Source organism: Oncorhynchus nerka, linkage group LG18 (genome assembly GCF_034236695.1).
Source record: "Oncorhynchus nerka isolate Pitt River linkage group LG18, Oner_Uvic_2.0, whole genome shotgun sequence".
NCBI lineage: Eukaryota > Metazoa > Chordata > Actinopteri > Salmoniformes > Salmonidae > Oncorhynchus > Oncorhynchus nerka.
The window spans coordinates 40,320,001-40,344,910 of record NC_088413.1 but is presented as its reverse complement, the minus strand read 5'-3'; the positions used below and the strand labels follow the sequence as shown (position 1 = coordinate 40,344,910).

At 45.7% G+C, this 24,910-nt stretch overlaps 1 protein-coding gene across 2 annotated transcripts in view; it reads right to left on the bottom strand.

The window, feature by feature from the left end:
* The window catches only part of plekhh1 (pleckstrin homology domain containing, family H (with MyTH4 domain) member 1), a 71,587-nt gene that overhangs the window by 5,843 nt on the left and 40,834 nt on the right, over positions 1–24,910 (bottom strand). Inside the window, exons 10-30 of one of the 2 annotated variants that reach the window (XM_029687643.2) lie at positions 24,183–24,261; positions 23,788–23,879; positions 23,520–23,667; positions 21,878–22,017; positions 21,675–21,785; positions 21,468–21,554; positions 17,162–17,323; positions 16,085–16,165; positions 14,063–14,242; positions 12,507–12,618; positions 11,994–12,106; positions 9,127–9,303; positions 8,815–8,912; positions 8,414–8,591; positions 7,579–7,734; positions 6,955–7,052; positions 6,650–6,791; positions 6,318–6,508; positions 5,372–5,501; positions 2,520–2,603; positions 679–825 (exon numbers count right to left, since the gene is read on the bottom strand). In XM_029687643.2, the coding sequence (XP_029543503.1) occupies positions 679–825; positions 2,520–2,603; positions 5,372–5,501; positions 6,318–6,508; positions 6,650–6,791; positions 6,955–7,052; positions 7,579–7,734; positions 8,414–8,591; positions 8,815–8,912; positions 9,127–9,303; positions 11,994–12,106; positions 12,507–12,618; positions 14,063–14,242; positions 16,085–16,165; positions 17,162–17,323; positions 21,468–21,554; positions 21,675–21,785; positions 21,878–22,017; positions 23,520–23,667; positions 23,788–23,879; positions 24,183–24,261 (2,706 nt within the window). Of the gene's footprint in view, positions 1–678; positions 826–2,519; positions 2,604–5,371; positions 5,502–6,317; positions 6,509–6,649; positions 6,792–6,954; positions 7,053–7,578; positions 7,735–8,413; positions 8,592–8,814; positions 8,913–9,126; positions 9,304–11,993; positions 12,107–12,506; positions 12,619–14,062; positions 14,243–16,084; positions 16,166–17,161; positions 17,324–21,467; positions 21,555–21,674; positions 21,786–21,877; positions 22,018–23,519; positions 23,668–23,787; positions 23,880–24,182; positions 24,262–24,910 lie in introns of those variants that run through there. The other variant, XM_029687644.2, reaches the window with a different exon arrangement.

Sequence of the window (24,910 nt, the reverse complement as noted above, 5' to 3'; positions counted from 1 at the left end):
ATCATTTACAGTTGAGCTCGCTCAGTTTAGCTCAACGCTGATTGGGTATTATTTTATACTTCTTTTGTCAAGGGATCCCAAATGCTCGCTGGCTTCCCTTGCATTCAATGCTACGGGTGGCAACAATGTCATACTCATTATGACCAGACAGCATCAGATAGATGGCCTACACATATAGAAACAGAGGGGCGCTGTTTTGCTCACTCGGACGCGTTCTCCAGTGAGATACATTCAGACTCATGATAATTTAAGGAAAATTATGAACCACAAGGAGACGAAAGATGAATTATTTGGTACATTTAGGGGGGAAACCTGTCTTCCTTGGCATACATGAATACAAACCACTAACCAGTTCTTCCATAGCCTGCATACTCACCAGAAATGTCACCCATTGAGCATGATTGGAATGCTTTGGATCGACAGCGTGTTCTAGTTCCCGCCAATTATCAGCAACTTCGCACAGCCATTGAAGAAGAGTGGGACATTCCACAGGCCACAATCAACAGCCTGATCAATGCTGCATGAGGTAAATGGTGGTCACACCAGATACTGACTGGTTTTCTGATTTACTCACCTACTTTTTGTTAAGGTATATGTGACCAACATATGCATATCTGTATTCCCAGACATGTGAAATAAACCTTGGGTTTAGCAATAGAGACGACTAGGTATCTTTACCTTGGGTTTAGCCATAGCGAAGACCAGTTTCTCCACACTCTTCTTCCCTCCACCCTGCTCTTTGGTCTGGCTCACTACCACCATCAGGTCGTCACGGCAACCGCCAAAGGTGATCACTGATTGGTAGGAGTACATGACCAGAAGGTGCTGTAAAGGAATGGATGATTTATTTCAGTTGTTTAAATACAGTACCAGTCAAAAGTTTGGACACAGCTACTCATTCCAGGGTTTTTCTTAATTTGTACTATTTTCTACATTGTAGAATAATAGTGAAGACATCAAAACTATGACATAGCACATATGGAATCATGTAGTTACCATTAAAGTGTGAAACAAATCTAAATATGTTTTAGATTCTTCAAAGTAGCCACCCTTTGCCTTGATGACAGCTTTGCAAACTCTTGGCATTTGATGTCTTCACTATAATTCTACAATGTAGAAAATAGTCCAAATAACATAAAGACCCTTGAGGTAGGTGTGTCCAAACTTTTGACTGGTACTGTCTGTATGTGAATAGGAAAACAAATTGTACTCTTTTGACTTTGATGACTCTGATCTGGTTTGTTCGGTTCAGTCGTGTAAAAAGCCCTGGCCTGTACCAGGAAGAGAGATGAGACAGATTACTTAAAGGAAAATACCACTCAAAAACAATATTTTGGTATTTGTTTAATTAGTCCACTGTTGATACTGTCCCAAAATGATGATGCAAAACACATCATACTGTGACACTTTCTGTATTTTGAAAGTTGATTGCTGACATGCAAAACATTTTGGGACTGTATCAACAGTGGACTGATGAAACAAGTACCAAAAGACAGTTTTTGAGTGGAATTTTCCTTTAAGTAATCTGTCTCATCTCTCTTCCTGGTACAGGCCAGAGGATCCTTTCTTTGGGAATTGGTTTCTTGTTATTGTTTTCTCAAGAGGCAAATTGAGCATGAACCAATGAAGCAGCCAGACATAATTTCTTATGCTTTATTGTGTATTTTCCTTATTTTCTCCCTAAGAACTAGTAAATGTATTGGAGCATGAACAGACGCCAAACCAGAAATGACAGAGGAATATGGCTAAGATAATTATAGTGTTTTAAGTTTAACGTTGTTTATATCTCAGTCAGCATTTTGATCTCCGGGTAGACCCAGATCTGGTTTCATATACTATTTGAAATCTTTCAAATACTTTGGCCCTTTTCTCTAGACTGCCTTGAGAACCAGATGGGTGGGATTTGCACTTTTGGGTCATTTCCATTGGTTTTATAAACTCAGGCCAGGTTAATCAAGCCCAGCTTAAGTATTTCAAATGCTTTCAAATAGTATTTGAATTGAACCCATGTCTGGTAAAATTGTAGGCCAGCAGTTTCTGTTTCCCTGTGGGGATCTGGTGTTTCAAACGCTGCAGTAGAAAATCATTCCAGACCAGTAGATCAACAAGCTTCTGCCCCTGTGGTCTGGCAACAGGCAGACTGGTAAAGAGAGAAGAGAAACCCCAAACCTTAAGTGCTCTGAATATAAACTAAGATTGTGCCCGATTAAAAAAGGAATTAGAGAATAAAGCATAAAGCTTTTGGTTGGATTCTGAAAGGTTGTTGTCTTTAAAAAAAAAGTGTAATGAAGGTAATTAATGGTTGAAATATGATGTCATTATCTGTTCAAGAGCTTTCTTCTGATGGTGGTCCTCTGACCACTGGCTGTGGGTACTGAAGCAACGGAACACGCCCCCCCTTGTGGCCACTTTTAGTACCAGTAATGCCACATGGTTGGATTACGGTTAATAATCACTTACTCCATGGTAAATGAGCTAAGGAAGCAGACATATAAACATGTAGATAAACACACACTTACCATGGTATAGTCAAGCACACACAGTCCGTCCTCATTGACGGCTAGCCAAACCTGGGACTGCTCCACAGACGAGGGAGGTATAGGCTGCAGACAGAGACGGAGGAGAGACAGATGGTATACAGAGACAGTAGCTCAAGCCTAAAGTTTTTTTGTTTTATGTCACGTGCACAAGCACAGTGAAATGCCTTTTCTTGCCATCTAAAACCCAACAATGCAGTAATCAATGTCAATGTAGCGCTAAAAATAACATAAGGTAGAACAAAAACACACACAAAAAAAAAAAAGAATGCGAGAAAGTGAGAAGCTACACTACGTGACCAAAAGTATGTGGACACCTACTCATCGAACATCTCGTTCCAAAAATCATGGCCATTCAAATGAAGTTGGTCTCCCCTTTGCTGCTATAACAGCCTCCACTCTTCTTGGAAGGCTTTTCCACTAGATGTTGGAACATTGCTGCGGGGTCTTGCTTCCATTCAGCCACAGGAGCATTAGTGAGGTCGGGCACTGATGTTGGGCCTTTAGGCCTGGCTCAAGGGAATTGGAAACACAGAATCGTCTAGAATGTCATTGCATGCTGTAGCGTTAAGACTTCCCTTCACTGGAACTAAGGGGCCAATTATTAGACCATTATTCCTCCTCCACCAAACTTTACAGTTGACGTTGGGGCAGGTAGCGTTCTCCTGGCATCCGCCAAACCCAGATTTGACAGCCAGATGGTGAAGTGTGATTCATCGTTCCAGAAAACGCTTTTCCACCACTCCAGAGTCCAATGGTGGCGAGCTTTATACCACTCCCGCCGATGCTTGGCATTGGGCGTAGTGATCTTAGGTCTGTGAAACTCCCAACAAACAGTTGTTGTGCTGACGTTCCTCCCAGAGGCAGTTTGGAACATGGTAGTGAGTGTTGCAACGGAGGACAGACGATTTTAACGCGCTACGCGCTTCAGCACTCTGCGGTCCTGTTCTGTGAGCTTATGTGGCCTACCACTTTGCAGCTGAGCAGTTAGCCGTATCCACTTCTAGATGGTTCCTACATGTTTCCACTTCACAATAACTGCACTTACAGTTGGCCGGAGCAGCTCTAGCAGGGCAGAAATTCTACTAACTGACTTGTTGGAAAGGTGGCATCCTATGAAAGTGCCATGTTGAAAGTCACTGAGCACTTCTACTGCCAATGTTTGTCTATGGAGATTGCCTGGCTGTGTGCTCAATTTTATACACCTACCAGCAACGGGTATGGCTAAATAGCCGAATCTACTAACTTGAAGGGGTGTCCAAATACCTTTGTATATGCAATGTCAGTTCCAGTACCATATTTACAATGTGAAGGGATACTGGAGTGATAGAGGTAGATACTGTATGTGGGTGACTAGGCATCAGGTGTCACGATTGTGTGGAAAGACCAAGGCGCAGCGTGATTTGAGTTCCACATATTTATTTAAAGTGAAACTTCTAAACTTAACAATAAACCCCTACCGTGAACAAACGTAGTGCTACATGCACTCACTCAAAAACAATATCCCACAAAGCAGCTGGGAGAAAGGGCTTCCTAAATATGATCCCCAATTAGAGGCAACGATTACCAGCTGCCTCTAATTGGGAACCATACAAACCAGCCACATAGAAAATAAATGACTAGAACATCCCCCTAGTCACGCTCTGACCTAAACACCATAGAGAACGGAGGGCTCTCTATGGTCAGGGCGTGACATCGGGATATATGATCAAATCAAATTTATTTTATAGCCCTTTGTACATCAGCTGATATCTCAAAGTGCTGTACAGAAACCCAGCCTAAAACCCCAAACAGCAACAATGCAGGTGTAGAAGCACGGGTAGCAGCAGCGTAAACTATGATTGTATGTGTGTAGAGTCAGTATAAATGTGTGTGCATGTTATATGTGTGTGTTGGAGTGTCATGGTGTGTGAGTCCTGTGAGTATGCATAGAGAATAAAGTACAAGGGTCAACTCAGACAGAGGGTAGTGCATACGGCCCAGTACATCACTGGGGCCAAGTTTCCTGCCATCCAGGACCTACCAGGCGGTGTCAGAGGAAGGCACTATAAATTGTCAAAGACTCCAGCCACCCTAATCATAGACTGTTCTCTCTGCTACCGCACGGCAAGCGGTACCGGAGCGCCAAGTCTAGGTCCAAGAGGCTTCTAAACAGCTTCTAACATCTAATCAAATGGCCACCCAGACTATTTGCTCCCCCCTCCCTTTTACACTGCTGCTATTCTCTGTTGTTATCATCTATGGATAGTCACTTTAATAACTCTACCTACATGTACATATTACTTCAACTGACCGGTGCCCCCGCACATTGACCGGTACCCCCCTGTATATAGTCTCGCTATTGTTATTTTACTGCTGCTCTTTAATGACTTGTTCATTTTATTTCTTATTCTTATCCGTATTTTTTTAAACTGCATTGTTGGTTAGGGGCTCGTAAGTAAGCATTTCACTGTAAGGTCTACACCCGCTGTACTGGCACGCAATGTGACTAATACAATTTGATTTGATGAAAATCTGTTGCAGATTTATGGCTTGGTGATAGAAGCTGTTCAGGAGCCTGTCGGTGTCAGACTTGATACACCGGTACCTGCTCCATGTATATCGGTGCCACTAACGGTTTCAATAGGAATGGGCTATATACTGAAACACTTGGCCTTCCAAAAAGAGGACAGAAAAATTATTTGATCATAGAGAGACCTTCCACGTCACTGGAGACACAGATTCAGCAAAAGCTGGAAACATACAGCACAGATACACTATGCTGGACCCTTGCAGTAGAATTCTCGTTCAGGAACGCGGTACAGGTTGTTCAGTCTACTTGCATCCCCACGTACCTTAGCACTGAAGAGCTTGGCACCGAACAACGGCCACTTCCTAGCGACGGTCAAGTAGATTCTGACACACTCTGAGGCACTGCAGCCACGCAGGACTGACCACTTAGTGGCCAGGCACTCTGATAGGTCTCTGAGGGGAGTTGAAGAAACAATTAGTCTTGTCTGTGTCTGTATAGGCATCTTTATCTGAGTATAATGCGTGCACGTGGCCAGTATTGCCCGAGTTGACCCATGCTGCAGTCCTGTTAGTAGCGTTTGTGGGGTAGAAGCCTGTGTCTTACTTCATCTGTGTGTGAGGGTAATGCATCACCTGAGCTGGTCGTGCGTATGGGCGGATTACCTGAATTGGTCCATGCTGTAGTCCTGTTAGTAGCGTTTGTGGGGTAGAAGCCTGTGTCTTACTTCATCTGTGTGTGAGGGTAATGCATCACCTGAGCTGGTCGTGCGTATGGGCGGATTACCTGAATTGGTCCATGCTGCAGTCCTGTTAGTAGCGTTTGTGGGGTAGAAGCCTGTGTCTTACTTCATCTGTGTGTGAGGGTAATGCATCACCTGAGCTGGTCGTGCGTATGGGCGGATTACCTGAATTGGTCCATGCTGCAGTCCTGTTAGTAGCGTTTGTGGGGTAGAAGCCTGTGTCTTACTTCATCTGTGTGTGAGGGTAATGCATCACCTGAGCTGGTCGTGCGTATGGGCGGATTACCTGAATTGGTCCATGCTGCAGTCCTGTTTGTAGCGTTTGTGGGGTAGAAGCCTGTGTCTTACTTCATCTGTGTGTGAGGGTAATGCATCACCTGAGCTGGTCGTGCGTATGGGCGGATTACCTGAATTGGTCCATGCTGCAGTCCTGTTAGTAGCGTTTGTGGGGTAGAAGCCTGTGTCTTACTTCATCTGTGTGTGAAGGGTAATGCATCACCTGAGCTGGTCGTGCGTATGGGCGGATTACCTGAATTGGTCCATGCTGCAGTCCTGTTTGTAGCGTTTGGGGTAGAAGCGCTCCAGGGCCTGTACCAGGATCTGTTGGGTTTTGGGCTGAGGAGAGTTGCAGCTAGGGGAGATCTGTTGGGCTTTAGGCTGAGGAGAGGAGCTACTGCTGGGGGAGAAGGGAGCCGGACGGTCCAGGTCACCATGCTCTACCTGGGGAGGGAGAGGGTGTGATTTGTAATAAAAACACATTTGAAGTCAATCGTATTAGACCATTATTTTTTTTTTTTAAACCTTTGGCGTGATGTTCTTCAGTTCCCATAATGCCCCTCTCCTTACCAAAGCACTACCAACCTGAGCCATGAGAGCAGCCACTTCCAGAGCCAACTCCTTGTTGACGGGGAAGTGTCCCTGGTGGACCTCGTCATTCACCTGGTAGGCCAGCAGGAGGCGCTCACGGTCCATTTCCCCTTTAGCCTGGGCCCGGAAACACAACCTACACAACAGACATCACAATGGTTAACGCATGATGTGTGTAGCACTGTGTGATACGTTATTTGTAAAAATCTAAATCAAACATTGTCTGGTCTGCACCTCGTCATCCATTTTGGGTGTCAACAATGAAACACATCAAGGAACTAAAACAAGGCAAAGCCTACCTGCTCTTGTATGTCAGACGGACGATGCGTGTCCCCTCATATTTCCCAGGATGCAGCTCTTTCAGGGCCTGTTCCCACTTGGAGATGACATCACAGATCTGTTGGCAGAGGTGAGAGTTAAAAGATCAATTAGTTCATTGTCTTCTACTTTGGAGCCAGGAGTTTTCCTGACTGTGCAAACTGACCAGGCAGACCCATTGACATAGATACAGGACTCACTGTGGATCAAACCTGTTATAATATGGACGTTGAAAATTGAGTGCTTCCACCATTTTAAAGTAGTCACGTGGGTGGGGATTCCTACGAGTTGGGCGCAATCAGCCAACGAAGAAGAAGACAATTGACTACTTTACAATGGAGATATCCTCAATGGCGCTGCCCATGCTGTCACAGATGCTATAACGGCACCGATAAAAAGACAAGTCCTCTATCTATCTCTACGGGCAGACCCTGCTCTCTTGTACATTATTCCCTGTTCCCTGTTCTGAATCCAGTCTACCCGTCTGTTTACAGCCTTATACTTAGTTGCGGGCACTAAAAGGTTTGATTGTGTGGTATTAGAACAACTGCCACAATGCATGTGCAGGTACTGTATATAATCAGAGTATGTTAGTCCACAATGACCTTGACGCTGGGCTGTAGGCAGTGCTCCAGGTCTTTCCCTGAGGGGTCGTCAGTGAAGAGGGCGAAGCCAGACAGGTGTGGTTTCCTCATGCCCACCCTCTGGGTCAGGGTGCTCAGGAACTCGTCTACCGTAGTGGAGCCATCGAAGCCTACAACCTAGAGGACGGGAGAGGATTGGGTGTAACAGATTAAATGATTGGGTGTAACAGAACATGTGCTTTTTCATAGTTTATTGTCCAGTGGTCTGCACTTTGCCAACTTTTTGTATGTGCCTCTCCATCTTTCTGACTTGGTAGGTGTTTCTCTCTCCACTGGCTTCCAGTTGAAGCTCGCATCCGCTACAAGACCATGGTGCTTGCCTACGGAGCTGTGAGGGGAACGGCACCTCAGTACCTCCAGGCTCTGATCAGGCCCTACACCCAAACAAGGGCACTGCGTTCATCCACCTCTGGCCTGCTCGCCTCCCTACCACTGAGGAAGTACAGTTCCCGCGCAGCCCAGTCAAAACTGTTCGCTGCTCTGGCCCCCCAATGGTGGAACAAACTCCCTCACGACGCCAGGACAGCGGAGTCAATCACCACCTTCCGGAGACACCTGAAACCCCACCTCTTTCAGGAATACCTAGGATAGGATAAAGTAATCCTTCTCACCCCCCTTAAAATATTTAGATGCACTATTGTAAAGTGGCTGTTCCACTGGATGTCTTGGTGAACGCACCAATTTGTAAGTCGCTCTGGATAAGAGCGTCTGCTAAATGACTTAAATGTAAATGTAATGTAAATGTGTTTGATTGTTTGCGTGCTAGTTGGCTGCGTGTCTGTGTTTAGTGGGTTACCTGGTAGGTGTTGTTCATAAAGTGGACAGGGATGCTGAAGGGTAGTGAGTGGTGGTAGGGATTCCTGAGTAGGATGGACAGGATCTCCATACGTGACGGTTTGGCCTCTCGCTCCCCGTTCTGTAGGGTACGCTCCACAGACCTCTGACAGTACACTGCATACTTCCCCACCTCACTCCTACACACACACACAGACACACACACACACACACACACACACACACACACACACACACACACACACACACACACACACACACACACAGGGTCATCAACAATGATCATACTATTCTGTAGTTGGATTATCTTTGACAGTGGATTATCATTCATTGATTGGTTTGTGTGTGTGTGTGTGTGTGTGTGTGTGTGTGTGTTGTGTGTTCATGCATCGCTGTGTATACCTGGGGTCTGCATGACGCTGCAGATACTGTCTGAGGTACCACAGGAAGTGTTGCTGAGGCAGAAAGAGAGCCACACACACAGACAACAGCTGCCAGCACTGAGGAGAGGAGAACACACTATTCACAACAACTCATACAACACTAAAGCAACCAAGCATAACATTGAACAAGTGACAGGAAGATCTGCTCACCAGAACCAAACTGTGCTAACTCTGATATATGCTTACCAGATAGTGCTTTTCGACACTTAGTGGATGTGTAACCAGGCCAGCCATGCTGAGTAGTGGAAAGGGGTTCCGGTCTCTAACATACCTGAGTGAGGGAGTAGTTGTGTGGCGTGCGTCGGTTGGTCTGCTTGATCAGCTGACAGTACATCTCGTTCTGGAGCTCGGAGTGCGTCAGGCACACCTGCAATGCATTCTGGGCAAGGGATGTGTGGTAGTCGATGGAGGGAGACTCTACCAGCACGTTGATGAATAGCTGACAGGACTGAAGAAAGGAGGGATAAAGAGGATAAAGAAGGTTTTACTTGCAATGATTGTGATACATGTAAACTCAGCAGAAACACAAATGTCCTCTCACTGTCAACTGCGTTTATTTTTAGCAAACTTAACATGTGTAAATATTTGCATGAACATAACAAGATTCAACAACTGAGACATAACCTGAACAAGTTCCACAGACACTGAATAATGTATCCCTGAACAAAGGCGAGGGGGGGGGGGTCAAAATCAAAAGTAACAGTCAGTATCTGGTGCTGCATTAAGTACTGCAGTGCATCTCCTCCTAATGGACTGCACCAGATTTGCCAGTTCTTGCTGTGAGATGTTACCCCACTCTTTCACCAAGGCACCTGCAAGTTCCCGGACATTTCTGAGGGGAATGGCCCTAGCCCTCACCCTCCGATCCAACAGGTCCCAGACGTGCTCAATGTTATTGAGATCCGGGCTCTTCGCTGGCCATGGCAGAACACTGATATTCCTGTCTTGCAGGAAAACACAGAACGAGCAGTATGGCTGGTGGCATTATCATGCTGGAGGGTCATGTCAGGATGAGCCTGCAGGAAGGGTCCCAAATGAGGGGAGGAGGATGTCTTGCCTGTAACACACAGTGTTGAGATTGCCTGCAATGATAACAAGCTCAGTTCGATGATGCTGTGACACTCTGCCCCAGACCATGACGGACCATCCACCTCCAAATCGATCCTGCTCCAGAGTACAGGCCTCGGTGTAACGCTCATTCCTTCGACGATAAACGTGAATCCGACCATCACCCCTGGTGAGACAAAACCGCGACTCGCCAGTGAAGAGCACTTTTTGCCAGTCTTGTCTAGTCCAGAAATGGTGGGTTTGTGCCCATAGGCGACGTTGTTGCCAGTGATGTCTGGTGAGGACCTGCCTTACAACAGGCCTACAAACCCTCAGTCCAGCCTCTCTCAGCCTATTGAGGACAGCCTGAGCACTGATGGAGGGATTGTGCATTCCTGGTGTAACTCGGGCAGTTGTTGTTGCCATCCTGTACCTGTCTCGTAGGTGTGATGTTCGGATGTACCGATCCTGTGCAGGTGTTGTTACACGTGGTCTGTCACTGCGAGGACGATCAACATTGCGATTTATTGCCCTGGCCACATCTGTAGTCCTCATGCATCCTTGCAGCATGCCTAAGGCACGTTCACGCAGATGAGCAGGGTCCCTGGGCACCTTTCTTTTGGTGTTTTTCAGAGACAGTAGAAAGGCCTCTTTAGTGTCCTAAGTTTTCCTAACTGTGACCTTAATTGCCTACCGTCTGTAAGCTGTTAGTGTCTTAACGACCGTTCCACAGGTGCATGTTCATGAATTGTTTATGGTTCATTGAACAAGCATGGGAAACGGTGTTTAAACCCTTTACAATGAAGATCTGTGAAGTTTTGGGGTTTTTTATCTTTGAAAGACAGGGTCCTGAAAAAGGGACGTTTCTTTTCTGCTGAGTTTATTTGTTGAGAAACAATATAATCAATGTATTTAAGGGTATAAGCAAGGGGTAGAATCGGTAGTCTTGAGCACATAATGAGTAGTTACTTTGGATGTATTTTAAGAAGGTTGATTTGTAGATCAGTGGCTCTGTGCAGTCAGACCGCGAAGTCAATCTAAAACACCTGCAATGATATGTCAGCGTAATACCACCTTCCTACCAGCAGGTGGAGGCAAATACATACGGTTGTGAGACTATCTAACTCAGGTAGAAAATTGTAATGAAACATGCAGCAACATGATGGTGTTTCCTACTTGGAGACTGATTACTATTCTAATGAAACCAAGTCAGGATGCAGCCGTCAAACAAGCCTGTCATGTCATGGCTGGAGGGCAACAAGAGAATGTTCACCATCAGGATCAAGGCACTGTATAAATGAATATTGTGAAAATGAAAGGGCCTTTCACTAACCCAGTCGTGTCGGATCAGGGACTATACTTCAAAGATGGGGAGGACAGAAGAGAAGGGTGCATGTTCAAAGTATTTGAACAGGAACAGAGACTTTAAAGGGTTGCGAGTGAGCTCAATTAATCCATTCCTCTATATATGGAACACCAAATCAGACAAAGCCACCCGAAATGTGGGGCAGAGGGAAAGCTCAGTAAAGCATAGAGAGAAGGGGAGGGGGGAGGCGGACTGGGCGGCCGGGTTGAAAAGAGAGGAACAGGATACATCAAGATCAAGGTCCATCCTCCTCCAGATCCACTTTATTACCCCCGTCCCTGTCCCACTCCCTTCTCCCAACTACTTCTCACACTCACCGTGCTGTCTGTCTGTCACACTCCCTCCTCATTCGATTACATCCATCTACCGCCCAACAAGGACAAGTACAAGAAGAAAGGGTCCATTCAATCAGATGATATGATCACCCCCATTACCGCTCTAATGAGCCCGAGACCCCTACTGTGAGGCTTTGATCTCTGAGCGACGGTAGGGTAGAGGGCCATGGAGTAGGGGGCCATGAGAAGAAAAGGAGGGATGCCTCAAACAGACAGACAGAAGGGCTGGGAGCCTCAGTCAGAGCAGTAGACATGAATGCAGCCAGGAGAGGAGAAAGAGAGGAGGGACGTGAGGAAATACAAAGGAAGAGAAAGCAAAGGGACTGAAAGAAAGGAAGTGAAGGAAGTTGGAAGCAAAGGAGAGGAGGAGAGAGAGATGAAGGGACCAACCTTGAAGAGTTTGAGGGCTTCAGTCTGCAGAGCTTCAGAGGGTAGAGTGGTGAGAGGGGAGCGCAGGCCGTCTTTACAGAAACATAGAGACTCACTCCTCCACAACGCAGAGTCTGAGAACACACACACACACACACACACACACACACACACACACACACACACACACACACACACACACACACACAGACAGAGAGAGAGATTGGGTTACAAACTCAAGTGGTGCAACAGCTGACCAGGAACAGCCCTACTAGAGCCCAGTCATAAACACTGTCTGCAGATTGACGACTGGATAAAGACATTTCAATAGTCAGTCCTCCTGGTTGAAAATAACATTAAAGAGCCCCTGACTAAATCCTTGGATCCTTGGCATCTGATACAGATCTTTTAAGGTAAACTGCTGTTAGTCAGTAGCCCTCTCATGTGTCATATTTTGTGATGTCAGACATACAGACTGATTGATTGGATGGCTGACTGACCGACTGACTGATTTGGTGACTGTAGATGTCTTACCTGGGTCACCCTCTACGTCCAGTAGGTTCCCGACTAGCTGCTCGTACTCTGTGCCCACCTTGAAGCTGGCACTGCTGCCCGCTGCCACCGCCAAATGATACAGCCAGGTGTCCTGGACAGGAACGAATGGGAAAGAATGGAGATAAGGTAAGTGCCAAAGTGTGACTGTGTATTATATTTAAACAATAAGGCCGGAGGGGGTGTGGTATATATTGCCAATATACCATCGCTAAGGGCTGTTCTGGATACAGCCCTTAGTCGTGGTATTTGGCTATATACCACAAACCCCCAAAGTGACTTATTGCTATTATAAACTGGTTACCAATGTAATTAGAGCAGTAAAAATAAACGTTTTGTCATCCCCATGGTATACGGTCGGATATACCACGGTTGTCAGCCATTCAGGGCTCGAACCACCCAGTTTATAATATGGAGGTAGCTAACTGCCAAAATGAACTGCCTGAATGACTACCGGCCCGTAGCACCCCCATCTGTAGCCATGAAGTTCTTTGAAATGCTGGTCATGGCTCACATCAACACCATCATCCCAGGAACCCTAGACCCACTACAATTCGCCTACCGCCCCAACAGATCCACAAATGACGCAATCTCTATTGTACTCCAAACTGCCCTTTCCCACCTGGACAAAAGGAACACTTAGGTGAGAATGCTATTCGTTAACTACAGCTCAGCATTCAACACCATAGTGCCCTCAAAGCTCAGTCATAGACTGTTCTTTCTGCTACTGCACGCAGTACCGGATGCCCACGTCTAGGTCCAAAAGGTTCCTTTAACAGCTTCCACCCTCAAGCCATAAGACTGCTAAACAGCTAATCAAATCGCTACCTGGACTATTTGCATTGACCCCCTCTTCTACTCTGCTGCTACTTGCTGTTTATTATCTATGCATAGTAACTTTAACCCTGCCTACATGTACATATTAACTCAATTACCTCGACTAACCTGTACCCCCGCACACTGACTCGGTACCGGTACCCCCTGTATATAGCCCCGTTATTGTTATTTTATTGTGTTACTTTTTTACACTTTAGTTTATTTTATTTTTTATAAATGTTTTGAGCAAATATTTTTCTTACTTTTCAAACTATGCTGCATTGTTGGTTAAGGGCTTGTAAGTACACTTTTCACGGTAAGGTCTACAACTGTTGTATTCGGCGCATGTGACAAATAAAATTTGATTTGATTTGTCTGTGGATTGCGATTTACATTTGCGTATTGTGTTTCCTGTTTACAAATATTGTGAGTTGCACTGTACTTATTTACATAATACTGGCACTTATCTACCTCCATAGGAAGAGGTCATAGGTTAGGGTTAGTGTGGAGTTTTACTTGGTGCCTATTAGCATGTAGGTGAGGGGGTGTGTGGGTAATGTAGCTTTAGAGTGCTGCACATTCTGTTGCTTGGTGCCTATGAGCAGGTAGGTGAGGGGGTGTATGGGTGGTGTAGTTTTAGAGTGCTGTACCTTCTCTTGCTTGGTGCCTATGAGCAGGTAGGTGAGGGGGTGTATGGGTTGTGTAGTTTTAGAGTGCTATACCTTCTCTTGCTTGGTGCCTATGAGCAGGTAGGTGGGGCTCTGCTCTCTGGGGTGCACCACTAGGGTACAGTGGGACGACAAGAAGCCACGCCCACTGGCCTCGTAGTCCTCGTCCGAGTCACATGACCTGTCCACCTCCTCCACCGCTGCCTCGCGCATCCGCAGCTGGCCTAGGGGGAGCTGACACGCACACACACATTAGGGAATATATTCAAATATGATATAGAGCAGAACCAACCAAACTAGGGTGATGTCTGATTTGGCCCTCCAGGACCACTAAGGGGCCCCCGACCAAAAAACAAATACATGTGCTAGTGCATCAGCAGTGTTCATCATGTTATGTCAGTCACTGACAGTCAATCAATTAGCCCATGTCAGCTAACATTTTCTAGATAAGTTAGTCTAGCCAGCTATCTAAGCCTCGTAGTAATCATTTCTGAATTACTGACCGGGCACCCAAAGCATGTGCCCAGGGGTCCTGACCTCCAGGGGGCCCCCATTGATTTACTTTCTTAGTCACTCTCACTCAGATATCATTTGAACATGGCATAAGTCATGGCAAAATATGTAGAAATGCAGGGAATTAGCATCAAAACTGCAAAAACAAAACTCCATCCCATGGCAAAATATGTGGAATTGCAGGACATTAAAGGTGCTACTCTACACATAGGATTGTTTAGAATTTTTGCATTTCAGAACATGTCCATAATATATCTGCAGTAATAGTGGAATGATAGTGTTTCACAGTATAACTTAGCCTCCATTGTTGTGATTGGCTGGGATATTCACCTATTGATTTCTCCCGCCGGAGTGGCGCCTGTTGTCGAAATGGGAAAGCTGTTCTGACTATGTGGCTGTGTTATCTAGTGGAAATAACTAATTTCCTGGTTGCTAGAAAGCTTTTCCCTCAATTTCAGTTTATGTGAAAAAAAACAAGCACTGAATGGTGTAGTGAAAGGGGGATACCTAGTCACACTCAACTGAATGCATTTTCCACATTTAACCTCTGAATCAGAGAGGTGCGGGGGCTGCCTTAATCAACATCCACATCATCAGCGCCCAGGAAACAGTGGGTTAACTGCTTTGCTCAGGGGCAGAACAACAGATTTTTATCTTGTCAGCTCGGGGATTTGATCCAGCAACCATTTGGTTTCTGGCCCAGAGCTCCTACCCGCCAGGCTACCTGCCATATTATCTAAACCGCTATGAAATATATTTTTAACAACTGAAAATATTGTTTTTAAAGCTGTTTGAAGCTGGTGGACCAAAAGTGCTTCAAACAGCCGTAGTAACACATTTGTTTTGTTATTGGAAAGATATTTAACAGCGATTTAAACAGCACAATGATTCCTTACACTATTCAGTGCTCGTTTTCTCACAAACTGAAATTGAGCGAACAGTGTAGAATTTTAGCAACCAGGAAAGAGACAGAGACTTTCACTAGATAACCCAGCCACAAAGTCGGAACGGTTTCCCATTTTGACAACGGATGCTGCTCCCGCGAGAGAAATCAACAAGCGAATCACAACAATGGCGGTTAAGTGATACTGTGAAACACTATCATTCCACTATTAGCGCCTGATACATTATGGACATTTTCTGAAATTACAATGCAAACATTATACAAAATCCTATGTGTAGCACCTTCAACTTGAACACTACAGTTGTTTTTAGTTTTATGAACATAGAAACTTTGTTGCAGTTTCTATACTATAATTGTAAAAATGTGAATAAATCATTAATACTGGTAATCAGAGTGTCAAAATATATGGCTACAATTTGATTCATGTTTGAAGTGTAATTTTATGATTACATTTTTAAAAAAGCTATTGATTCAAGACCATAAAAAGCTATTGCTTACCTTTTATTTTTCTGAATAAATGTGTAGAAATATTTTGCTTACCCTTTATTGTTCGGCCTGCATCCCACCAAGCCCAAAAATGTGAGCACCCCTGATATAGAGACAGGCAACAATTGAGGACACTTGAGGGTAAGTTTATGAGGAGAAAAGGAAGGGAGTACCTTGTCATCCTGGTTCCTGTAGTAATAAAACACCTTGCTGACCAGAGAACACCACATCAGCTTAGAGTGACCATGCTTCACCTAGAGGACAGAGAGCGAGAGAGAGAAAGAGAGTGAGAGAAAGAAAGAAAGAGAAACAGAGAGCGAGGAGAAAGTACTGAGGGTCATACACTCATTAACCACTGACTGTATCGCATATTTCTCCTTTGAACACCAGGTGGCACTAGAGAGTGGGTGTGTATGTGTGTGTCTGTGGATTCCTGGCCACATGTCATCATGACTCATAATCCCAGCTGTACATCTCTTCATCGGGGTCAAAGGTCAAATATGCAGCGAGAGAGGTAGTGAACCAACAGTACATAACTATAGAGCTCTGAGGTGTACAACGTCATCGTGTCGAGATCAAAGCCTCTTTAAAGGAAGAGCAGAGGGAGGTTTCACCTGTCAGTCAGCCATAACAGACACCCCTCTGATGTTAGAAGGTTGCCAAGACCCCTGTATTAACCATCCTGACAGATACACCTCAGTGGAGAGAGACAAGAAAGAGCCAGAGGGGGATGGAGTGAAAGGGAGGATATCACTCAAACATTCCATCATACCCTGACCAGTAAGGGGTGCTAACCATAGCCGTGTCCCAACGCAAATGAGCTTTCCAGCAATCTTGCCGAAAGTGAAAGCCTTCTGTCAAACTGTGACTTGCAGTCGAAAGAATGGTTCGTTTAAACGTTCCTGTGTCCTAGTATGAAACATATGGTTGATATAACAGGTCTCTCTCTCTATGTTGGGCGAGAATAGCTGTATTGTTCTGTATTGTCTCCCGTTAAAAAGACAAGTTAAAAGCTTCCATGACAACTGTGTGTTTGAAAGGATCGCCTGAGCAAGGCTGTGTCCAGAATCTGTGACCTACAAACCATCCTGCTTACATCCCAATGGACCGCCCATCATGTGATCAAGATAAGTCATTCTGTACCTCGCCTTGCTCAAGCCAATCCCCTTAAACATGCTGTCTGTTTCTCATCTCCATAACCCTCATATCTTAGGCCCCACCTCCAGCCTAGTGATGCATTGACCCCTGACCTTAGTGAGCCAGCCCTTCACAGTAGGTTTGGCTGCAGTGGTCTCCATTGGGACGGGGCTGCTGGCCTGGACCTTGAGAATGTTCTGTAGAACTCTGATCCACTCCTCTAAGATGTTGGGAGAGTCAGCCGTCAGGTAGAACGTCTTCTTCTCCGTTATCAACTGATTAGAACAGGAGATGGAGAAAATATGAGAGAAATGCATTATTGAGTGTGAAAGCATGCCGGTGAAAGTGTGCCTGTGCAAGCAGGTAGGCACAGACACGTACATGTAAGCAAGCACACACACACACAGGTGCACAAATCAAATCAAATCCAATTTCATTTTTCACATGCTTCATTAACAACAGGTGTGGACTAACAGTGAAATGCTTACTTATGGGCCCTTCCCAACAATGCAGAGAGAAAGGAAATAGATCAATAATTTTATAAAGTTAAACACGTAATAATAAAAGCAATAATAAATACACAATGAATAATGATAACTTGGTTATATACACGGGGTACCAGTACTGAGTCCATGTGCAGGGGTACGTGGTAAATGAGGTATAAATGTACATATAACTAGGAATAAAGTGACAGACAATAAACAGCAGCGTATGTGATGAGTCAACAAAGTTTGTTCAAAAAGGGTCAATTCAGATTATCCGGGTAGCTATTTGGTTAACTGAAGCTGTTTAGGGTTCTGTTGGTTCCAGAATTGGTTCATCGCTATACTGCTTTCCAAGATAACAGTATATGACTAGGGTGGCTGGGGACTTTGACAATTTGTAGGGCCTTCCTCTGACACCACCTGTTATAAAGGTCCTGGATGACAGGGAGCTTGCCCCCAGTGATATACTACCCTCTGTGATGCACTACCCTCCGTAGAGCCATGCGGTTGGATGCCGAGCAGTTGCCATACCAAGCGGTGATGAAGCCAGTCAAGATGCTCTCAATGGTGCAGCTGTAGAGCTTTTTGATGACAAATCTTTTCAGCCACCTGAGGGATAAGAGGCCCTCGTGCCCTCTTCACGACTGTGTTGGTATGTTTGGATCATGTTGGTATGTTTGGATCAGCTCTTTTGTCTTGCTGACATTGAGACATTGAGGCAGAGGTTGTTGTCCTGGCACCACACTGCCAGGGGTCTGTGACCTCCTCCCTATAGACGGTCTCATTGTTGTCGGTGGTCAGGCCTACCACCGTTGTGCCATTGACAAACTTAATGATGGTGTTGGAGTCGTGCACGGCCATGCAGTCGTGGGTGAACAGGGAGTACAGGAGGGGAATAAGCATGGCATGTCAGGAATAAGCGTCTCGTCAGGAAATCCACGATCCAGTTGCAGAGGAAGATGTTCAGTCTCAGGGTCTTTAGCTTAGCTTGGAGGGCACTATGGAGTTGAACGCTGAGCTGTCGTTCCCATAGGTGTTCCTTTTGTCCAAGTTGGAAAGTGCAATGTGGAGTGCAATAGAGATTGCATCATCTGTGGATCTGTTGGGCCGGTATGTGAATTGGAGTGGGTCTAGGGTGTCTGGGATGATGATATTGATGTGATCCATGACCAGCCTTTCAAAGCACTTCATGGCTACAGATGTGAGTGCTACGTGGCGATAGTCATTTAGACAACTTGGCGTTTTTGGGCACAGGGACTATGATGATCTGCTTCAAACATGTTGGTATTACAGACTGGGTCAAGGAGAGGTTGAAAATGTCAGTGAAGATGCTTGCCACCTGGTCAGTGCATGCTCTGAGTACGCACCCTGATCCAGCCTTGTGAATGTTGACCTGTTTAAAGGTCTTACTCACATTGGCTGCGGAAAGCTTGATGATAAAATCATCCAGATCAGCTGGTGCTGTCATGCATGGTTCAGTGTTGCTTGCTTCGAAGCAAACAGAATGCATTGAGCTTGTCTGGCGGGCTCAGGTCACTGGGCAGCTCACTGTCGGGTTTTCCTTTGTAACCGTGATAGTTTGCAAGCCCAGCCATATTTGTCGATTTTCAGCGCCAGTGTAGTAGGATTTTGATCTTAGTCTTTTATTGACACGCTGCCTTCAAATGGTTCATCGGAAGGCATAGTAGGATTTCTTTAAAGCGTGCGGGTTAGTGTACCGCTCCTTGAAAGTGGCAGCTCTAGCCTTTAGTTTAGTTCAGTGCGGATGTTGCCTGTAATCCATGGCTTCTGGTTGGGATATGTACAAACGGTCACTGTGGGGATGACATCATCAATTCACTTATTAATGAAACCGGTGACTAATGAGGTAAACTTCTCAATGCTATCGGCTGAGTCCCGGAACATATTCCAGTCCTGGAGCTTAGCATCCGCATCATCGGACCACTTCTGTATTGAGCGCGTCACTGGTACTTCCTGTTTGAGATTTCCTTTTAAGCAGGAATCAGGAGGATAAAGTAATGGTCAGAGAGAGCTTTGTATGCATCACTGTATGTGGCGTAAAGGTGATCTAGAGTATTTTTCGCCTCTAGTTGCACAGATGACATGCTGGTAGAAATGAGGTAAAACGGATTTAAGTTTTACCTCACCGGCCTCTAAGAGCATCGCCTCTGGATGAGCATTTTGTTGTTCGTTTTTGGCCCTATACAGCTTGTTGAGTGCGGTCTTAGTGCCAGCATCGGTTTGTGGTGGTAAAAAGACAGCTATGAAAAATATAGATGAAAACTCTCTCGGTAAATAGTATGGTCTACAATTTATCATGAGGTATTCTAACTCAGGTGAGCAGAACCTCGAAACTTCCTTAATATCAGAGATTACGCACCAACTGTTGTTAACAAAGAGACACACACCACCCACCTTGAGCTTACCCGACGCTGCCGTTCTGTCCTGCCGATGCATAGAAAAACCAGCTAGAACATGATCCATGTCCTTGTTCAGCTAAGTTTCCGAGAAGCATAGGATATTACAGTTCTTCAGGTCCCGTTGATAGGATAGAGCTTGTCCAGCTTGTCCCGTGTGATTGTACATTCGGCAACACTTACTCGCCGCCGTTCATCAGGGTGCCCACACGTTCACCAGGGTACCCACACGTTCATCAGGGTACCCACACGTTCACCAGGGTACCCACACGTTCATCAGGGTACCCACACGTTCATCAGGGTACCCACACACTGATCAGGGTACACACACATTTATCAGGGTACCCACACATTCATCAGGGTACCCACACGTTCATCAGGGTACCCACAAGTTCATCAGGGTACCCACACATTCATCAGGGTACCCACGCGTTCATCAGGGTACCCACACGTTCATCAGGGTACCCACAAGTTCATCAGGGTACCCACACGTTCATCAGGGTACCCACACGTTCATCAGGGTACCCACAGGTTCATCAGGGTACCCACAGGTTCATCAGGGTACCTACACGTTCACCAGGGTACCCACACATTCATCAGGGTACCCACAAGTTCATCAGGGTAACCACACATTCATCAGGGTACCCACACATTCATCAGGGTACCCACACATTCATCAGGGTACCCACACATTCATCAGGGTACCCACACGTTCACCAGGGTACCCACACGTTCATCAGGGTACCCTCACGTTCATCAGGGTACCCTCACGTTCATCAGGGTACCCTCACATTCATCAGGCCCTCGTGCGGTTGTTGGTCCCTGACACAAGACGTTCATCAGGGTACCCACACATTCATCAGGGTACCCACAAGTTCATCAGGGTACCCACAAATTCATCAGGGTACCCACAAGTTCATCAGGGTACCTACACGTTGCCCCTATATCGCGGGCTCTTTGCCTTCCGAGTGTCAGAGACTAGGAACTGATCCGGGGTGAGCAGTATGTCCTGTGCCGCCGACTCATTGAAGTAGAAATTGCCATCCGAATCTAGGTTAGTGATTACTGTTCTGATTTCCAGAAGCTCTTCTTGGTCATAGGAAATGATGGTGGAAACATTATGTAAAAAACGTGTTAATTTCAGCGCAAAAAAAACCACACAACATAGCAGAACTGGTCAGGAGCCCGAAAAAACAGCCGCTATACATTCCAGCGGCGTTCTTCACACGGATGCACGCCACGCATACACGCACGCACGCACGCACAGCAGACACACAAACAAACACACCAGATCACCAGATCAGTACAGATGAGAATCAGCTTCAGAACACAACATTCCATTCCCTGCAAGGCTATCCCTTATGATGTTAAGCCCCTCTAGAGGAATGCTGCCCTTTCTCTTTGACCCAGTTTGGTAATGGTGGTAGGTTAGTGTGTGTGCATGTGTACGTGTGTAGAGGTGCTCTCGGAACCAGAACCAAAATCTTGGTTTTCAGTCCCTCTTCAATATCACTCACCTGGAATGTCTGTGCTCCTTCTCCACGGACGATCCTGCAGGAAGAGTTCAGCTCCATCTGACCCTGAGGCTTCCGTATAACGTCGCTCTGAAAGACCACGAGGAAGACCATAGGAGTTGGCAATACAGCTCAAACAGATCTGGGACCAGGCTATTGTTGAACTAATTCTGTCAGAAAAGCACATAGTGGTGACGTGTGGCGACTCACAGGAGACTTGTAGTAGAGTATCTCTCCGTTCCTCAGGATGAACCAGCGTCTTTTCCAAGCCTTCACCTGACTGCCCATCTTCAGCAGGTACCCTGACTTCTCCAGCATCTCCTGTATGGTAACCTCCAGCATTGTTATATTGTATGGTATGGTATGATTTTGTTTAATTTTTGCATTGTATTGTACGGTAAATGGACACTCACGGGCTCTCGCAGGCTCTCACAGGAGTATGAGGATGTTCTCTGGACTTTGTGCTCCGGCTCAGAGTAGTCAGAGTCCAGAGAGTAGGCATCAGGTGGGATGGCGTAGTCACTCTCAGAGCTGATGGACGACATGGACACGCCTGGAGAAATCAAAGGTCAGAGGTCAACAAATTGACAGACAGGTGACTCAGATGACAGACAGCTGATGGACTTATTGTCATACACTAGACCAGTGTCTCTCAACTGGTCCTCAGGATGTTGCTGTATGGTCCCTTAGATGCTTAGCTAGCCAAGCACTCATTTAGTACTAGTTTACATGTAAGTACTAGTTTAGTATTAGTTTACATGTAAGCAGGCCTCCATGTGTAACTCTGTGTTGTTGTCTGTTCACACTGCTATGCTTTATCTTGGCCAGGTCGCAGTTGTAAATGAGAACTTGTTCTCAACCAGCCTACCTGGTTAAATAAAGGTGAAATAAAAAATAAATAAAAAATAGAGAAGAACCATAGCTTGTTGGTCCCTGGTACAGTACAAAAAAGTTGAGAAAACCTGTAACTACACTATGTATATAAAAAGTATGTGGACACCCCTTCAAATTAGTGGATTTGGCTATTTCAGCCACACCTGTTGCTATCAGGTGTATATAATTGAGCACACCACCATGCTATCTCCATAGACAAACATTGGCAGTAGAATGGCCTTACTGAAGAGCTCAGTGACTTTTAACGTGGCACCGTCATATGATGCCACCTTTCCAACAAGTCAGTTCGTCAAAGTTCTGCCCTGCTGGTGCTGCCCCCGTCAACTGTAAGTGATGTTATTGTGAAGTGGAAACATCTAGCGCACAGAACAGGACCACCGAGCGTCCTCGGTTGCAACACTCACTACCGAGTTCCAAACTGCCTCTGGAAGCAACGTCAGCACAATAACTGTTTGTCAGGAGCTTCATTAAATGGGTTTCCATGGTCGAGCAGCCACACACAAGCCTAAGATCACCATCCGCAATGCCAAGCATCGGCTGGAGTGGTGTAAAGGTCGCCGCCATTGGACTCTGGAGCAGTGGAAACGTGTTCTTTGGAGTGATGAATCACGCTTCACCATCAGGAAGTCCGACTGACGAATCTGGGTTTGGCGGATGCCAGGCGAACGCTACCTGCCCCAATACATAATGCCAACTGTCAAGTTTGGTGGAGGAGGAATAATGGTCTGGGACAGTTTTTCTTGGTTCGGGCTAGGCCCCTTAGTTCCAGTGAAGGAAAATCTTAATGCTACAGCATACATTGACATTCTAGACTATTCTGTGCTTCCAACTTTGTGGCAACAGTTTGGGGAAGGCCCTTTCCTGTTTCAGCAGCAGCAATGTTCCAACATCTAGTGGAATGCCTTCCAAGAGGAGTGGAGGCTGTTATAGGGGGGGACCAACATCCATATTAATGCCCATGATCATGGAATGAGATGTTTGACGAGCAGGTTTCAACATACTTTTGGTCATGTAGTATATGTTTCGTCTTGTGTCAGGGACCAACAACCGATAGTTATTCCTAGTTGGAAGACCGTTTACCTTAAAATAAGCACCGGAGAACAGACTAAATCAGTGTCAGTGAACTATGAAGGATAACAACGCTGATGTAGCAATGCTCACCCCTCTTGACGGCGCGGGGGCTCCCAGGGGTGCTTCCCTTCCTGTCTGGGCCAAGGGTGGAGGTCCTGAGGCTGGCCAGAGAGCCACTGTCGTCCTCCGAACCAGAGTCATCATCATGCAGGGGCACACTGCTGATCTGAGTGGCTTTCTGCAGACACACACAGGAGAGACTTTTAGATATTCCTCAGCACATACCACAGTCCACAGGAAGTCGATATGTCCTTGTCAGTCTGTCACAACTCGAGCTCCTGTAGAGTATGGTACTTACCCCTTTGAGTGTGGTATACACGGGCACACTGATATTCTTGTAAATCAGGTGAGTGAACGGTCCCGTGGAGGGGTACTGCGGTAAGCTGGATCCTGCAGAAAGCACGAGATGTATGTGATCCAGAGAGAACGCAAAGGTGATAATTATAGCTGTGTGTCTTACTGCGTGTAAGTCCCATTGTTTCATCACAGCCGATGGGGGGGAAAAAAACAGGTTTCCGTCCTTACACATCTCTTCGGAGAGCTCATAAAAGCTTCCCGGATCGCACCTGCACAGGTGTTACTTAGCCCGGTCTGCTGAGAGGATGTTACCATCAAAAGGAGCACTGACAGATCCCATACTGTAACCCCTCACAGACACAGAGAGTCTTTTCCAACATAAGCAGGGTAACTCACCTCGTCCAGGACCTCTGGCTCCTGCAGTCGCCTCTGATACTCTCATCCCCGACTTGGCCACAGCATAGATACGGCTCTCCTGTAGAGCACGTAGATCAATGTGCAAGCATGAGTGTGTGTTTGTGTTCCACAGATGTGGTCAAAGATATTGGCAATAGAGCTCTCGCTCTCTCTCTCTCTCTCTCTCTCTCTCTCTTCTTACCCTGAAACTTACCACAGGTGAGATAGATTAGCAGTTAACAAGAATCACTTGCCTCCAACCAAATTCATTTGAATGATAAATTGTTAAGCCATTTATTTTGAACTTTGAAGTGAAAAATCTCAACTTCAGTTTGCAATATTTTTGGGGGTGGGGGGTCCTGTGCACGTGTAAATCAAACAAATACACATATGAACAATGAAAGTTTTTTCAATTCCAACTTATTTTAGAAGACATGGTGGCAGGGTGTCAATATATTTGACCTCATCTGTATAACAATACTTTGGCTGCCCTCAGCCACTCTACAGGAACACACACATACACAGATATGAGACAACTGCAAAAAACACTTAGAAATACAGCATATATTACATATTACTCGTTACATTTAACAAAAGTAACGCATTACTTTACAATATTACTTGGTGTGGAAAGTAACATGGCATATTAGTTTGCGTTACTTTCATGAAAAAAGATTACTTACTAACGCAGGTTTGATCACTAGCTTCTTTTATCTGTGGCGCTGCTT